The sequence below is a fragment of the Thamnophis sirtalis genome, unplaced genomic scaffold (genome assembly GCF_051295495.1).
Source record: "Thamnophis sirtalis isolate CommonGarterSnake01/CBP01778 unplaced genomic scaffold, rThaSir2_p1.2 scaffold_7, whole genome shotgun sequence".
Classification (NCBI taxonomy): domain Eukaryota; kingdom Metazoa; phylum Chordata; class Lepidosauria; order Squamata; family Natricidae; genus Thamnophis; species Thamnophis sirtalis.
Genome location: NW_028261387.1, coordinates 37,675,894 through 37,694,016, shown reverse-complemented (window position 1 = coordinate 37,694,016; position 18,123 = coordinate 37,675,894). Strand labels below are relative to the sequence as shown.

The 18,123-nt window shown below is 39.0% G+C and overlaps 1 protein-coding gene across 2 annotated transcripts in view; it reads left to right on the top strand.

Moving 5' to 3' along the window:
- The window catches only part of LOC106554261 (fatty-acid amide hydrolase 1), a 38,870-nt gene extending 21,272 nt beyond the window's left edge, over window positions 1–17,598 (top strand). For both annotated transcript variants that reach the window (XM_087719721.1, XM_087719722.1), the window contains exons 8-15: window positions 4,809–4,934; window positions 5,986–6,083; window positions 10,102–10,201; window positions 10,826–10,866; window positions 11,942–11,981; window positions 13,590–13,698; window positions 16,244–16,389; window positions 17,061–17,598. In XM_087719721.1, the coding sequence (XP_087575847.1) occupies window positions 4,809–4,934; window positions 5,986–6,083; window positions 10,102–10,201; window positions 10,826–10,866; window positions 11,942–11,981; window positions 13,590–13,698; window positions 16,244–16,389; window positions 17,061–17,189 (789 nt within the window). In that variant the 3' untranslated portion in view covers window positions 17,190–17,598. The remainder of the gene's footprint in view (window positions 1–4,808; window positions 4,935–5,985; window positions 6,084–10,101; window positions 10,202–10,825; window positions 10,867–11,941; window positions 11,982–13,589; window positions 13,699–16,243; window positions 16,390–17,060) is intronic.
- The last annotated feature ends 525 nt before the right edge of the window (window positions 17,599–18,123 follow it).

The following is an 18,123-nucleotide window of genomic DNA, read 5'->3' as shown; positions in this document are numbered from 1 at the left end:
TACATACATAGTTGATAAAAAAAATGATAAAGCAACATACAGATTTAAAACCAAAAATATTTTTGTTGAGCATTTTACTGGATAACAAGGGAAATAGATATTTGATTTTACATGTATTAACTGCAGATAGAATTGTATTTGCACAACAATGGAAAAGTGAAAAGATCTCTACAGATGAATATGTAGGGGGGGGCACCCTAGAATGTGCCAAAATGGATAGACTAACACTTACAATTAAAGAAAAGAAAGAAACTGAATACTTTTTGACATGGGACTTATTTTATCAATGGTTAGCTAATAAAAACAGAAGTTAGAAACAGAAATATAAGAGAAGAACTAATGATACAAGGGAGGTTTGTTAAAATGGATAAGTTGCTGCTGGTGCTGCTATTATTATTATTATACAATTGTATCACAGCGGCCAGTTGTTTCGCCGGATTTGGCATTGGTTACTAGTCGGGCCCCACCCAGGGGCCTAGGACGTCGTAACGTATTTTCGTAATATGCGTGCAGATCCAAGCAGTGCGGCTTTTTGCATTTGACTGATGGTGATTTTGTCAATTTTTAACTGTTTTAAATGTAATTCCAGTGCTTTTGGAATAGCACCCAGTGTGCCAATTACCACTGGAATTATCACTGCTGGTTTGTGCCATAGTCGTTGAATTTCGATTTTTAAGTCCTGGTATCTTGCGATTTTTTCATGTTCCTTCTCGGCGACCCTGCTATCACCTGGTATTGCGATGTCTATGATTGTGACCTTATTTTTCTCAACCAGTGTGATGTCTGGTGTATTATGTGCCAGTATTTTGTCTGTTTGTATACGGAAATCCCACAAGATCTTGACCATCTGATTTTCGGTGACTTTTTCAGGCTGATGTTCCCACCAGTTTGTTGCTGTTTTAATATTATAATTTTTGCACAAATTCCAATGGATCATTTGTGCTACTGAATTGTGCCACAATTTATAATCAGTCTGCACGATTTTTTTACAGCAGCTGAGTATGTGATCAACAGTTTCATCAGCTTCTTTGCAAAGTCTGCATTTGGCATCATCAGAGGATTTTTCGATTTTGGCCTTAATGGCATTTGTGCGGATAGCTTGTTCTTGCGCAGCCAGGATTAGTGACTCTGTTTCTTTCTTTAATGTACCTGTTGTTAACCATAACCAAGTTTGTTCACTGTCCACTTTATCTTTTATTTTTTCCAGAAATTGGCCATGCAGTGCTTTGTTCTGCCAACTCTCCATTCTTGATTTTATCACATCTTTTCTGTATTCTTATTTCGTCTGTTGGGCCTTCAGTAGATTTTTGTTCTTTACTTCGATTAATAGATGTTCTTGACTTTCTTTTAAATAATCAGCCAGTGCATGTTTTTCTTCTTCAACTGTTTGCTTCACTTGTAATAATCCTCTGCCACCTGATTTTCGGGGCAGGTATAGTCTATCAGTATCACCACGTGGATGTAAACTGTAGTGCATTGTCATTAGTTTCCTGTTTTTTCGGTCCAAAAGGTCCAAATCAGCTTGTGTCCAGTTAACTATACCAGCTGTATATCTTATAACTGGTATTGCCCAGGTATTTATGGCCTTGATTGTATTTCCACCATTCAATTTATATTTTAAAATTTTCCTAACTCTGTTAGTGTACTCTCGCCTGACAATAGTTTTTACTTCATGCTTGATGTTATCCAACTGCAGAATGCCTAAGTATTTGTAGGCTTCATTTTCTTTGCATTTAATTAATTGGCCATTGGGCATTTCAATTCCCTCACATGCAGTGATTTTGCCCCTTTTTATGGATACAGTGGCGCATTTTTCCATGCCAAACTGCATTGAAATATCGGTGCTGAATACTCGGACTGTGTTTGTCAATGATTGGATTTCTATTTCTGACTTTCCATAGAGTTTCAAATCATCCATATATAGTAAATGTGAAATTTTTTCAGCTTGTTTGGCTGTTTGGTAGCCTAATTTCATTTTTTTAAAGATTACTGATAGTGGGATCATTGCGATGATGAAGAGAAGAGGTGAAAGTGAATCACCCTGGAAAATTCCTCGCTTGATATTAACCATTCCGTAGATCTCATTCCCTACTGCCAACTGAGTTCTCCATTGTTTCATCGCCTTTTCAGTAAAGGATGTAATATTTTTGCTAATGCCAGTTGTTTCTAAGCATTTTATGATCCAACTATGTGGCAGTGAGTCAAATGCCTTTTTGTAATCAATCCAGACCATATTCAAGTTCGTTTTTCTGTTCTTACAATTTTCTAATATCATTGTATCAATTAGAAGCTGATCTTTTGTGCCCCTGCTCCTTCTTTTGTTGCCTTTTTGCTCTACTGGCAAGATGTTGTTTGTTTCCAAATAATCCATCATGTTATCTGCAATAATGCCTGTGAGTAATTTGAAGGTTGTTGGCAAGCATGTTATTGGTCTGTAGTTTTCAGGTGTTGTTCCTTTAGTTGCATCTTTCTGAATCAAGTATGTTTTTCCAGTTGTCAACCATTCATCAATTTGGCCCTTTTGTAAAATTTCATTCAGTTGCCTGGCCAATATTGCATGTAAACTGGTCAGATATTTGAGCCAGAAACCATGTAATTGGTCCTTTCCAGGTGATGTCCAATTCTTTACCTTTTTAACTCGATTTTTGACCATCTCAGTTGTTATTTCTAATACTTGCATTTGTTTGTTGCTAATGCTTTTCTCAAAGTCATGTATCCACTTTGCTTCCTTGTTGTAGTCCTTTGCATTTTCCCACAATTCTTTCCAGAATTCAACTGTGGCCTGTTTTTCTGGTTTTTCACTTTTGGTGTCACCATTTACATTAAGACTTTGATAAAAACGCCGTTGGTCTGATCGAAATTGCTGATTTTGTTTATATTGGATGATTCGTGCCTCATATCTTTCAATTTTTCTAGCTGTTGCTCTTATCTGCTGTTTTACAATCTCTACAGCTTCATTGATGTTTCTTGTATCCAATCTATATCTTCTGATTAGCCAATCTATGATTTTGTTGTTTTTAAGCCGTTGCTCATGCATGTTCTTTAAGTTACTAGCATCTGCCCTTAATTTTTTGATTTTTTGTTCTAAATGGATTTTCCACTTTGGCTTTGATGCTTTTTCTGTTGTGTGACTAGGTACTTTAATTTTAATGCCTAGTTCATTAGTGACTATTACAGCTGCGCTGTACATTAACTGGTTTGTTTACAAGATGGATCCCGGTTCGGTTGTTGAAAACACTGCATTAACCATTTTCATGATAGGGGCCAAAATTTTCTTAGGCACAGTTTTTAGTGATGGTAAACGTTGCCTTTCCTCATTAAGCAGAAAGTGCTCCATGATCTTATCCTTCAATTCTTTTTGTTTTTGAGTTAGTTCATCAGTTGGTTCAGTGATAACTGGTTCTAGTGGTGGTGATGTTATTTCCTCCCCGAGAGCTTCTTCTGGGAGTTCTACTATAATGTCTTTAGTTGTGTCTTGAATATCAGTTATTTCCGCTTGTGATATTGTTTTTTGGGTTTTGCAATTTGCCTGAATTTCCTCATGTTCAACTTCACTAAACACTTTATTCCGTATAATAAATCGCCTTTGATCTGCTAGTCGTTGTTCACTAACATTTGAATCTGGATATTGTTGTTTCCATAATTCATACATTCGCTTTAAATAGCCTCTTTTTTCTGGCTCTGAGTTGTAGTAACAGGCCATTATGGCACGGTTTTCATCTGCACTATATTTCTGTCATTTTGTTGGCTGGTCCACTTGTAGCCCACTTGTCGACGGATGTCCAGGGACCCCAACATCCGCCGCGGCCCTTGTTAACCCGCGCGACGACCGATGCGGTATGGAATTCTTATTTGTTTTTTTCACCATATTGTATGGGTTGGCGGGTTTGTTTTTACGGGACCAGATGCCAACCTGACCCAACCCTCCTCCTTTCTCATCCGGGCTTGGGACCGGCAATGGCGGAGTTGTTGTTGTTGTTGTTGTTGTTATTATTATTATTATTATAATTATAATACCAATGTAACAAAAAATGTTGTAAACACTTTGATTATTATTTCCTAAAATTATTTCTACCCAGACAACACATTGTTTAACTGAAAATGGAATTTTCATGTTATAAAATAAAATAAAAATTATTTAAAAAAATAAATACTCCACATAGGAATTAAAGGGCTGACCAGAGAGTTCCCTGAGCAGCAGCATGAGAGAAGGGAATAATCAAGAAAATATCTCCACTTTGCCTTTGGGAAGCTACTAATGACTTGGGTTGTTTCTACATATAAGCAGATCTCCAGAGAATGAACATTATGCGATTTGAAATATGCTGACTCTAAACCGCTTAGAGGGCTGTAAAGCACTGTGAAGTGGTATAGAAGTCTAAGTGCTATTGCTATTACCTACTGTATACCTCAAAATTCAGTGTGTCCGTTTTGTCTCTCAGTTCAGAAATAATAATAGTGAACCGCATCATCTCTCGGTTGCGAAAACACAGTGCATGTTTGCCCACTTGAACCTTGTTAGTGTGCTCTGTCACTGATGTCCTGGGCAAACGTTTCCTGATTTGGTCCTGTGCCTCAGAATTGTTGGCTAAGGAACTTTATTGGCTTAAGCACCCTTGACTGCTAGCCTCTAGAATTAAGTCAGTGGGCTAATATTTATACCAGCAGATAAAGCACTTGAGTGGTTGAGAAATGGATGTTTCTGTAGCTAATCTAGTGCTGATTTATCTAGTGTGATGTCCTGCTTTTAAGGCATCTACTATGATTTATTATTTTGAAAAATTTCTCTTGTTCGTCTGTTGCTCTAGGTTTATACCAGCTCTGCTCCCCTCAGAATAGGATATCATGTGACTAATTCCTATAGTATGCCAACCCCTTCCATGACACGGGCTGTGATGGAAACCAAGGAGCTTCTGGAAATAAATGGCCATGTGGTATGTATACTTATTAGGGGAGAGGGAGGTATGTGTCATAGCAAGGGAGTGTCTGTTTCAGCAGACAACATCAGTAGATGCAAGAGATTTTTGTTGAGGGTGCAAGAGCTGAGAAGGAGAGAGCAAAACTGTTATCTGATTTTTCCCTCCCTCCCTACTAACTCCTCTGCACTGTTAACAATAAAGGTTGGAGTTTCATGCCAAAAGCAACTTGGCTGATTTTGCTTTTGAGTATTTAATTACTGTATTCTGGTTCACTTTGCCTTCATCTCTGTAACTTGCTTATTAATTACTATATTTTTCAGATTATAAGATATACCTGACTATAAGACACACCTAAATTTAGAAGAGGAAAACAACCAAAAAACAGTTTTTGGCCTCCGCACACTACATTTTCAACCCTTTTGGGGACATTTTTTCGGGCCTTTTCCAGTCTTTTTTCTACTCATTTTCGAGACTTTTTTCAGCTCTTTTTTGAGGCTTTCTAGCCTCTTTTGCTGGCTTTTTTGGCCCATTGGGGGCTTTCTTCAGCCCGTTTTTGAGGCTTTTTAAGTCCATTTTTAGGCTTTTAGCCGGTTTTTTCAAAAGGGGTGGTGGTTCAAAAAAAGCCTTGAAAGTGGACTAAAAAAAGCCAAAAAATGGTCGGCAGGTGATGGTGGGGCTTCAGCAATATTTTGTCTATAAGACACAGACATTTTCACCCCATTTTGGGAGATAAAAAAGTGTGTTTTATAGTCCAAAAAATACAGTATTTATTATGCTAGTTTTGGTGTTCACCATACAGTTTTAAAAAATGATTGGATTTGTTTATCGCAGGAGAGTCTTTATATTTGGGGTGGCCCTCAGATTGTTTCCAAGTGGTAGTTAGTACACAGGACTGCCATTTGTATTGACTTTTAGTAAGAGTTGTGTGAGACTTTCCCCAAATGTAAGACTGAATCACATGCAAATGAATGCATTTTGTTAATTTAGAGCAACGTTTTTGAACTTGGCAACTTTAAGAGGCATAGACTTCACTTTTTATTGAAAATGTTCTTTCATTTCTTCTTAGTTGGTCCCCTTTGAGCCACGTCACATGACCCATTTTATGAACTACTTCATTCCTGCGACATTGTTTGGTGATGGTGGTGCCGCTTTGCTGCAGTTTTTGTAAGTATTGAGGAAATAAGAGAAGTAGAAGGCTCATTTTGTGAATGTGATTCCCACCCCCTTTCTTCTGTCTGTTTCCAATTACTTTTCGATAGGTGGAGAGACAGGGCTTTAATTTCTGTGACGCTGAAAGTTGCTATGAATGAAACATTTGGGACTAGTGAACTTCAGCTGTTTGAATCTTCCCTCCCTCCCCCCTGCTTCAAACAACAACACTCCTAACTCTGCTGGAAGCTTTATTTTTATTATAGATCTATGATACTACAGGTCACTTAGTGACCACAATTATAACTGGCAACTCCATTCCTAAGCGCCACCATTGCTAAATGGAAAAATCAGGTTACCATGATGAGCTTATGATGTCTCTTCGCGTTTGTCACACAGCAATCATTAAGGGAGACATCACAAGACTTGCAATTTTACTCCTGCTTTATCTATTAATTCTGCTTGTTGGAAGCCAGTTGTACAACAGTAAATGATGACCACAAGACCATATGTCCCTGCAATGATCATAACTGCGAGGAGTGGTCGAAAAGTGGGTTTTTTTCCATTCTTCTAAGTTCAAACAGCTGCTACACAAGGCAATTGGTAAATGATGACTGCCTGTATGTGTGTTTGTGAAGGGATGTAAGATTATAAAACAGCTTTCTGAAGTAATACAGACAGGATAGCATGTTTAAATAGAGAAAATTCAGCTGCATTTAATCTTAAATCTCAATATTTAGTGCCTCTAGTACCAATATTCCCTGGATTGTTGTCAGGTTCAAATTAAAAGCTGGGAACAAGATACATAAATATCATACAAGAATTCAAAGTAATGTATCAGGACAACACATCAATATAAGTGAGAGGCTTAAATTGGGCAATGAAATCTCAAATAGAATATTGCTGCCATTGTAAGAGAATAGTATACACAAATCTGAATGAATGCCAGAATATGAATGCCTAGAGAGAGGAGCGCAGTAGGCGGAAGTCTTGGGCAACATTTTATTTTTTTATTAGATACTGTAGTCCTCAACTTACAACCAGTTGTTTAATGGCTGTTTGAAGTTACAACGGCACTGAAAAAAGTGACTAATGACCACTTTTTACACTTGCAATCTGTAGTCACGTGATCAAAATTTGGACGCTTGGCAACTGGCATGTGTTTATCACAATTGCAGTGTCCTGGGGCCATGTGATCTCCTTTTGTGACCTTCTGACAAACAAAGTCAATAGGAAAGCCAGATTCACTGAACAACCATATTACTAATTTAACAACTGCAGTGATTCAGTTAACAACTGTAGCGAGAAAGGTAGTAAAATATCACAAAATTCACTTACCATATTTTTCGGACTATAAGATGCACTGGATTATAAAACACATCCAAGATTTTGAAGAGGCAAATTTTAAAAAAAAGTTTTTGCACTCTGTAGACCTCTCAAAAATGTGAAAAACAGGCCCATTTTTTCTCAAAAAAAAGGGGGGGCATGATTAGCCTTTAGGAGGCTTATAGAGTGCTCTTGGGGGCTGGGGGGGGCACAAACATGCAAAAAATGGCTCAGTCATTTTCGTCCTCCCCAGCCCCAGGAGCACTCTGGAAGCTATGCAGAGCCATTTTTGCAAAGGGGGTGAAGTTTTGGGAAGCCAAAAATGCTGTATTCAGTGTATAAGACGCACCCAGATTTTCACCCTCTTTTTTGAGGGGAAAAGGTGCTTCTTATATTCCAAAAAAATACGTTAATTGTCTTGCTTATCAGTGTAAATTTTGGGCTCAATTGTGGTTGTAAGTCAAGGACTACCTGAATACCACTTCTCTCCCAAGTATCCAAGATGACAGTTCTCCTTCCGTATTCTGCTGCCCAACAAAATAGTCCTGTGAGATAAGTTTGGTGAGCAAAAGTGATTGGTCCTTATTTGAGCCATTGAGTTTCTGTGGCTCAAAGTGAATTCACCTCTGCAGAATCTGGGTCTTTTCCCAGGCCAGTTTGGCATCCTAACTATTATATAATATTTACTCTCATTTTAAAAAGGACCTTCGTTAGTAAAAAGAATGAAGAAGACAGACATTCAGGGACAAATATTTGCCTTTTTTAAAACCACACTACATAGATAATAGATTTTTTAAACAAGAAAAACATGAATTTGAGAAGTGAACTACTTTTATAATAAATTCAGATTTTAAAAAAGCTTTCACTATAACAGAAGCAAGAAATCAGCCCATGTATATATTCAATACCTAAATGTATTCAAATCAGTTTTCACTACAAATGAACAACCTGTTTAAAAGTTTTAACCATTTTATGGGAGTTGTTAGAATGTGCCTTTTAAAAGTAGGATGACATGGAACCAGTAAGAAATAAGAGTCTTTAATGAATTTCAGCGTGTGACAGCTTTATGCAGTTTGTAATTGAAGTCAATTTCTTAGCTAGGGTTGGAACAGAGGTGGTATTCAGCAGGTTCTGACCAGTTCTGGAGAACCGGTATTGGAAATTTTGAGTAGTTCCTGAGAACCGGTAAATACCACCCCTGACTGGCCCCGCCCCCATCTATTCTCTGCCTCCCAAGTCCCAGCTGATCGGGAGGGAATGGGGATTTTGCAGTATCCTTCTCCTGCCACATCCACGCCCACAGAACCGGTAGTAAAAAAAATGTGAGTCCCATTGCTGGGTTGGAAGATAATTGCAATAACTTTTTTAGAGTGGAAATGGATCCTGGGAGCTGCCAAAATTAACTGAGTTAATTTAAATGTCTATCTTGCATAGGAAAATTGAAATTAATTAATACAATTAATAGAGATTGGATGAATTTGCACATCATTTTAAGTGATAATATATAGTAGTTCATTTGATTTTGGGTTAGTGTGATAGATGAACTGAGCTGCTGTAGCTTATATTTATATTAGGATCTGACAGAACACTAAGATGTTATGCTGAACTTCCCCCTCAGCTCTTGATAAAAATGCATCATTGAAAACCCTTGAAGAAATTTAGACGTAATGAGACAAGAGGTCCTTCTATAAATCACTAATTGGTTAAAAACGTTTAGGATGAAGGTTAGAATAAATGGATAGCTTTCACAACAGAGAGAATTAAGATTCTTTATACCGTACTTTTTGGAATATAAGATGCACTTTTTGGCCACTAAAAGAGGGTGAAAATATTGGTGCGTCTTATGCAACAAATACAGCCATTTTTAGTCTCTGGAAACCCCGCCCTGTGCCTCCCGGCTTGTTTTTCGCAGAAATGGGGCACGCAGAGGGTTTGGGAGGCCTGCAAAGTGCTCCTAGGGGTTGGAGAGGGCAAAAATGCGATGCACGGGGGGTTTGGGAGGTGAAAAACTGTCCCATTTTTCACAGAAATTGAGGTGTTTTTGCCCTCTCCAGCTCTTAGGAGTACTCTGCAGGCCTCTCAAACCCTCTGCGCACCCCATTTTTGTGAAAAACCATTTTTGGCCTTCCAAACTCCACTGATAGTGCCGTTTGTGCTCTTCCCAGCCCCCAGGAGCACTCTGCAGGCCTCCCAAACCGTCTGCGTATGCTTGGTTTTGTGAAAAACAGAACACTCAGAGGTTTTGGAAGGCTTGCAGAGTGCTCCTGGGGGTCAGGGAGGACAAAAACTTTTTTTCTTGTTTACCTCTTCAGAATCTTGGTGCTTCTTGTACTCTGGTGCGTCCTATAGTCTGAAAAATATGGTAAATCCCAAGCACTCAGATTGCGATCATGTGACTGCGGATTGCAACATTTTATGATTGCTATAAGAGCTTTATTGGCCATAAAGCACCCTTTTCAAAAGCATCTATAATTCCAGACTGTTGTTAAACACAGTTTTGACTCAAGGACTATCTATACATCTGATTTATAGGATTTTTCTGTTGGTTTTTACAGATTAATCAGAACTGTTAATCAGAACATGGCAAACAGACATTCTAGATGCCAGTAGTGATAGCTGATACCTGAAATTTTGGAAGATAATTTCCATTTTGAAAATTATCTTAGCATTTTATTTATGTGCTTGGATTGTCTGGGTTGCCTTTCAGTGAAGGTGAACCTGTAGATCCGAAACTAAGGTTTACCATGATGGTCCTTAAATTACCTTACTGGATGCGAAGATTCCTATCCTGGATTATGAGACCAATAGTAAGTAATATCTCTTACTTTATTTATCTGGAGCACGGTTTCCCAACCTATATTCAGTTATCTGTGCCTGTGTTATTGGGGAGTTCTAATGTGACATGGCACTCTCGCACAACATTCCTATAACTTCCATTCCCTCAAACATTTCACCCCTATTAGTAAGAATTACGTTCAGTATAGCTGACCCATTAATTCCCTGCTCCACATTTTGAATGACAGATTTGTCAGGTAGTCACATCAGAAACTCCCAGTCACTGCAGTTTGTCTGCCAGTTTTCATGGGCGATGGTGGACTGGAACTATGGGTCTCCATAATGCTAGTCTGTGATTTTAACCACTACCCATAACTGTGAATATTCTAGCTTTAGCATTTTCATAATTAATATAATGAAAGTCATATAGAGTATATCAGGCTGCATTGAAACAACTGAGCCCCCTTTATCTTCAACCTTCCAAGTTGGTTGGGAATATTGTTCTCCAGCCAGGGAAGGCTAAGGAAGTAGATTTGTGCTTCTTGGACTAGTTTGGTTTCATTCTAAGATTTTGGTGAAGTATAATATCAAAGAATCTTTACCACTTAATTTTACATCAACCCCAAATAAGGCATTTTCCATTTATTTTTTCTTAGATTCCTCGTTATTCAAGAACTATGAGCAACATCAAAGACAGGTAAATACTGTATTTTTCGGAGTATAACATGCACCTAGATTTTGGGGAGGAAAACAAGAGAAAAATATCTGTCTCTGCCTCTGAGCAATTTGTCTCCTTGCAAAAAAACAGTACGGACAATATACACTGTTTGTAGTGTTATATTTCAGACTATACTTGTACAGATGCTGTTAAAATTTATGTGCTTTCTGGAAGTATACGTAGTTATTCTCTGCTATTTAAAAGAATAGCACTTTTTAAAACAATAGCATGGGGCTTCTTCAGATCAAGCATTTATTTTAAAAAGCTTCTTCATTTTGTTAAGTTGTCTAGAATAATAATAAAGCAGTCTTTAAAAAATAAGTCTAATAATTTGAACATTCTATGGGCATTTATAGTTGTTGACTTACCTCCTTGCAGCAAACAGCCTGATTAGCACAAGAAAAAAAAATCTGCCTCTCAGCAATTTGCCATGTGGAGCAAACAGCAAGTTTCACTTTCAATTTCTCCTGATCATCACCTGTTACAGGCTGCAGGGATTGTTATAGTTTATTGAAGCCTCTGCAAGCCCCTTTTGCTGCAGAGGTAAATTGCTTGGAGGCAGAGGCCAAAGGGTTGGGGCCGGTGGATGGGTGGGTAGGGCTACATTCAGTATGTAAGGCGCACCCAAATTTTCACCCTCTTAGAGGAGAAAAAAGTGTCATATTCCGAAAAATATGGTATTTTGTTGGGAGATTAAGGCCTCCCTTAGTGAGTGAGTATAGGAAAATTTATGTTTACCAGAAGGGATTTCTTTTTTTAAAAAATTACGTTTTATTTCTACTGATGCTTTTTACAAATATTTCTTGATCTCCATATCAATGAACTCAGTAACTGTTGCTTTATTTTGCCAAAGTTAATGTGATAACTTTACTGCCATTAATATACAAAATGTTTGTCTAGTCTGGTGCCCAGGTAATTTTCAATTCCATTCTGCCCAGAGGAATTAAGTCAGCATAGCTGTATAGCACCAGGTTGGGGGAAGCTATTACAGGTCATGAACATAGGCTGCCAATTCCATGCATCAGCTGTTCATTTATTTTCTTTGACTTTTTAGGTCTGTAAAAGAACTCTGGAAATGTCACACGGAAATTGAGGTAAATTTTAGAATCTTTTCAAACTGCATAAAAATCTTATACATGTAAATATTTTCTGAGGCATTCGAGAAAATAGCATGGTCTTTTTCAGCGTCAGACTACAGATTTAAAGCATTCTTTAAAAATTACTGCATAATAGCAAAACGCAATGAGTCTTGAGATCATTCTTCTATAGTCTTATGCCTCCCCAGTTGCATTAGACACTAGAATAGATGTTGGAAAGTAAAATATTTGAAGGATGCCAAATCAGTTAAAGGTGGCCTTGTTGCAAATGCTGCCTTTGTGGATATTCCATGATAAAGAACAGTGCTGACTTTCCTACGTGGGAAACTATTCTGTCCTTTAAATAACTGTTTTAAGTTCAATATCAGATGGTTGCATACAAAGATTTGTGGTGTCTGCAGAAAATTTTTTGCAGGGGAAGAGCAGAAGCTAAAATATGAGATTGTAATTTGTCCATTTCTCATGTCCTGCTTTGCAGCTACACAAACTTGTCTATTTTTCTTGTACTTATGCTGGTGCTCAATGTAATTTTCTGTGACAGAAATATATATAGTCCTCACTTTACTACTGGGACCAGAAACTGTTATCATTAAGTGGTATAGTTGTTAAGCAAAGCATCATATAGCTGTGTTGGATTTGTATCATCTTGAGTATGGTCATTAAGTGAATCACCACAGGTGGTTAACTGAGACATCACATGGATGTAACTTGTAATTTCACTCCTGGCTTCCCCGCTGACTCTGTGTTGGAAGCCAACTGTGAAGTGCACAAATGGGAATCATGTGACCAAAGGACACTGCCTGTCATAAATGCCTGCCAGTTTGCCAATTGCAAAGCACCTGAATTTTGATCATGTGACCTTGGAGGCACTACAACAGCTATTTTTCAGTGTCATTGCAATTTTGAATAGTTGTTAAACAGAGCAGTCATTAAACAATTACTACCTGTACAGTTTAGCATTTTCAAGAATGTGTTGGATTGCTAGTTGAACATTAAATCAGGAAAATATTCTTTCTTTTTTTAAACAATAATAATAATATAATTGTATTGTAATATAATAAAATACTATTGCATTGTAAGTCGGCCATCTAGTAACCTCATCTCCCTGGTGTTTCAGTGTGAAATACTGAGGTTGTTACCTGCCTTACTAAATTTAGAATTTCTTGTAAAGAAATCCATTGTTGAGCTATTGATAATATTTGGGGGTGGGGGATGTTCTCTACTCAGTGGCTCTGTGCAGTCTGTAGGGGCTGTGCTTTTACTTTGGGGATGGGGAGAAAAAGACCAGACTTTTGACTCTGTGTATTTTCAGAAGGGCAGCTTGGGATGATGAAATAACAGTTCAAATCTAAGGATTACATTTTAAAACAGTCTGATTCAAGAGCTGAAAGAAGAAAAAGACATTCATGCTTAATTCCCAGGAGACTGGATTCATGTTGTTCATTCATAAAATAGTTGCTCAAAGAATAGCAACTCAGAAGCCCACCTTTGCTGTGCAATCTGTCTTCTTGCCCCTACCATATGTCCGCTGTATTTTTTGGATGCCAGGTTTATAGATTGAACAATAAAGTAACCCTAATATGTCAATTGATCTTTTATCATTAGGAATATATCAGAGAATTCACTGAAGAATGGAAAAGATTGGAACTGGATGTGCTGCTTTGTCCTGCTATAGGTCCTGCTTTTAAGAATGGGTTTGCTTCAAAACTACCAGGTAATTTTTTAAAAAAACTTGGAAAACCAAGTTTTAAAAAGCATGTTGGTATTCTTTGCCCATGGAGTGTCCTACTCCTATTCAACCAGATGTGAGTAAATCCTAGGGCTGTGATGTGCTTTGAGGTTGGGCAAAGGGTTCATGGGATAACACAGGGGGGAGCAAATATGGTGCTTGTTTGCAACTCTTTGAACCCAACACACCTTTTCTACGGCTCTCCTGTCCCTAGGAAAAGGGGTGGCTGCTTTAAAGAGCTTGCACTTTTAAATCTGAAGCACTGCACAACCATAATATACTCCTGTTATGGATCTTGCCACATTCCATGCATAGTTCCATCCTGGCTTACAAGCAAAAGAGTTCACATTGGCATGTTTCATGTTGATGTTAAGGATCTTATCTCATTAACAATTTATAAGAAGCAAATATATAGCTGTCTTGTTAAATGTCTGTCTAGTCAAAAACCTTCATCTGGGGATGACCAAATCATTCCTTATGGAATCATAATGTTCGATCTTGCTTTTCCATCAGTTAAGAGCCAATTTAAAAGCTGATGGATGACAGTTTTCCTTCACTCATCCTTCACAAACTAGTACACATTCATTCTTTTGAGAATATATAACTACAATTTTTGTGACAGTTCAGAAAGTATTTTTAAAATTCTTCTTAAATAGACTGCAGACTTTGGGAATCTGATTTAACAATACAGTCTTTAAGGTAGTCAGATGATCATCAGCAGTTGTTGAGAAGGTGGTGGCGCTTCAACTCCGACAGACCTTGAATGAAGCAGATTATCTAGACTCCTTTCAGTCTGGTTTCAGGCCTGGGTACAGCACAGAAACCACTTTGGTCGTACTGACCGATGATCTCTGGTGGGCCAGGAATAGAGGACATTCCTCTATCCTAGTGCTTCCTGACCTCTCAGCGACCTTCGATACCATCGACCATGGTATCCTTCTGCGACGGTTGGAGGAGGTGGGAGTGAGAGGCACCGTTTTACAGTGGTTCTCCTCTTACCTTTCTGACAGGTCACAGTCAGTGTTGGTCGGGGGACATAGGTCAACCCCTAGGCCCCTTAAATGTGGTGTGCCGCAGGGCTCGGTCTTGTCCCCCCTCCTATTTAACATCTACATGAAGCCGCTGGGTGAGATCATTCGACAGCACGGGGTTAAGTATCATCAGTATGCTGATGATACACAATTGTACCTCTCTGCCCCGTGCCAGCTCAGTGTAGCGGCCGATGTGATGTGCCGATGCCTGGAAGCTGTCAGGATCTGGATGGGGGTAAACAAACTCGTACTCAATCCCGACAAGACTGAGTGGCTGTGGATGTTGCCCCCGAAGGACAGTCCAGACAGTCCATCCTTGATCCTGGGGGGTGAAAACTTACACCCCTCAGAGAGGGCCCGCAATTTGGGAGTCCTCCTGGATTCACAGCTGACACTGGAACATCATTTGTTGGCTGTGACCAGGGGGGCCTTTGCCCAGGTTCGCCTGGTGCATCAATTGCGGCCCTACTTGGATTGGGAGGCACTCCAAACGGTCACTCATGCCCTAGTCACCTCAAGGCTGGATTACTGCAACACGCTCTACATAGGGCTACCCTTGAAAAGTGTTCAGAGACTGCAACTAGTCCAGAATGCAGCCGCGCGAGCGATACCTAGGTACACCCACGTCACACCGCTCCTCCGCGAGCTGCACTGGCTACCTATTGGTCTCCAGACGCAATTCAAGGTGTTGGTTATTAACTTTAAAGCCCTACATGGCTTAGGGCCAGCATACCTCCGAGACCGCCTACTGCCACATTCCTCCCAATGGCTGGTGAGATCCCACAGGGTGGGCCTCCTTCAGATGCCGTCTGCCAGACAATGCCGGCTGGCGGCTCCCCGGAGGAGAGCCTTCTCTGTGGCTGCTCCGACCTTTTGGAATGAGCTACCCCCAGAAATCCGGACCTTGCCCACTCTCATGGCCTTCAGAAAAGCTGTGAAAACCTGGCTATTCCGGCAGGCCTGGGGCTGTTGACCTCATTGTTGAGGTACAGCCCCAATTGTAACGAATGTATGTGTGTTGTTTTTAACATGTTTTTATTGTCATTTTTTTATTATTATATTTTCTTCGATGTAAGCCGCTCGGAGTCCTCCGTGATTGGGCGGCCTATACATCGATTTAATAAATAAATAATAATAAATAAATAAATAAATAAATAAATAAATAATAAATAAATAAATAAATAAATAAATAAATAAATAAATAATAAATAAATAAATAAATATAGGTTCCAGTACAAAACTGTTTTGAGTGTCTTTTTAAAGAGAGGAAAGTTAAAGACAACGCATAAAGCTGTAAACAGGAAACCTTCTGTATCTGTTTTAGTTGTTGAGATCAGCTTCAGTTTTTCCAAATAATTTTCTCATCTGTAGAATGGGGAGGAGATACCATGTGTGATTAGAATTATGAAGTACTGTCTTCCTTGTGCTATTAATCTCTGCAGGTTGCTCAAGAGAGCTGAGTAGCCATTTAATTTCCCTTCTGGTTTTTGTCTGTACAGAGGTCTGTAGTAATACCATGTTATATAACTACTTGGACTTCCCTGCTGGAGTAGTACCAGTTACAACAGTGACAAAGGAGGACGAAGAGGAGCTGAAGAGTTTCAAAGGACACTACAATGATTTGGGGGACAAACTCCATGCAAAGGTACTTGGAATTGCCTCATGACAGTGCCCAGCAGCATTTAAAGGTAATCCTCAAGATATGACCATAGTGGAGCCTGTCCATTATGGTCATGTCATGATGGTCATGAAGTGAGATGGCCTCATTTAACCCCCACTCCATGATCTCGCAGATGCAGCTGTTAAACAAAAAGGCAAGTTGTTAAGTGGAGCACGGTGTGCTTTAGATGTAGGGAAGAACCCTGGAGACCTGCCCTGGCCTTCTCCAACCCTGAGACACCACCTTTGTGTGATCACAAGGAATTGTGGGAAACCTGAAAATGGCCATTCCTTCTGAAGGGTAGCCATGTGGCCTGCCCTTTTTCCCCAGCATGAGGCTCAGAGATCTTTGAAAGGCAAGGATGTGATGGATGACAGGCGTGTGGGAAAATAATCCAAGGCCTTCAGGGTCCCAGAGGAACAAGATGAGAGAGAGAGACAGAGAGACGAGGGAAGGCTGTAGTGTCCCTGCTGTCAGTCATAAGGGCTAATGACTGTAGGAGTGCCGCAACAGCTATAAGTTCGAAAGGGGGTTGTAAGTAGCTTTCAGGCAGTCTGTTTGCACTTCAGATGGTCTTTAAGTGAGCATTCTTATTTCGAGGACTATCTATTTGACACTTGCTGTAAAAAGATGCTTTCTTCATTCTGTCTTTGTAGGCAGTGAAAGGGGCTGTGGGACTCCCTGTGGCTGTCCAGTGCGTGGCTTTGCCATGGCAAGAAGAGTTATGTCTCCGGTTCATGAAAGAAGTGGAGAAGCTAACCAGAGAAAAATCAATCATGATATGATACCAAAGCAACCAGAATGGAATTCTTCCATACTAGCTATGGACTCTGGGGACTAATTTAGTTTGTACAACTATGGGAAGTCACTATGGAAGAATTTGTTGAGAAAATGTAAGGGGAACAATAATTATAGAGTTGAGCTTCACACCTTTAAATACTTTCCATTAAAATATTCAGTGCCATTCCAGCCCAATAAATATAAAAAATTACCCTGTCTAAACTAATGAAATTGAAATTTTTAACATGGTTTTGGAATCTGTGTGTCTATGGATGGAGCAGATAGGAAACATTTGAAGAATTGATTTTCCCCAGCAATTATGTAGATGAATGAAGGCATCTAATTGTACTTGGGTATGATATTATTCCAATGCAATGTATTAATAAAAATAAAGTTTCGCTAATTTTCCCTGGGCATAGGTGAGAGAATGTTTGTCAGTAACTTAGCAATATATTAATCTTCAAGTGGTCTCAAGTGGTTTTAAGTTTGAAAATGAATAACTCTTGGCATCGATTAAGACAGGCTGAAGTTCACGCATTCTTTTTTCCAGGACCAGTTTTTTCCTAAAGCTCATTACAGTTCAGCTAAATGTACTGTATTTGCTTAGTTTGATAAGTTTGCTGCGAATACAACATTCTTTTTTTGAAATTATAACTTTTTGTGAAACAATGGCATGGCTTTTATTGCAATTACAAATATTTGTGTTCTATCCCTTTATTTTTGTTTAGTTTAATTCTCTAGATCCTCTATTTATTTCTATATAGAGAAAGGATATGTTCAGTGTTTATACAACAATAACGGTTCCTTCCAGTTTTACATATCTGCAGCAAGCCCTTCATCTCTTCTTCAGCTCCTATCTGTCCATGTTTCTGCCCAATTTTAAATTTTCCTCCATTCAACACACTGGAGGCCTATAAAGAGAAATTGTAATGTGAATAA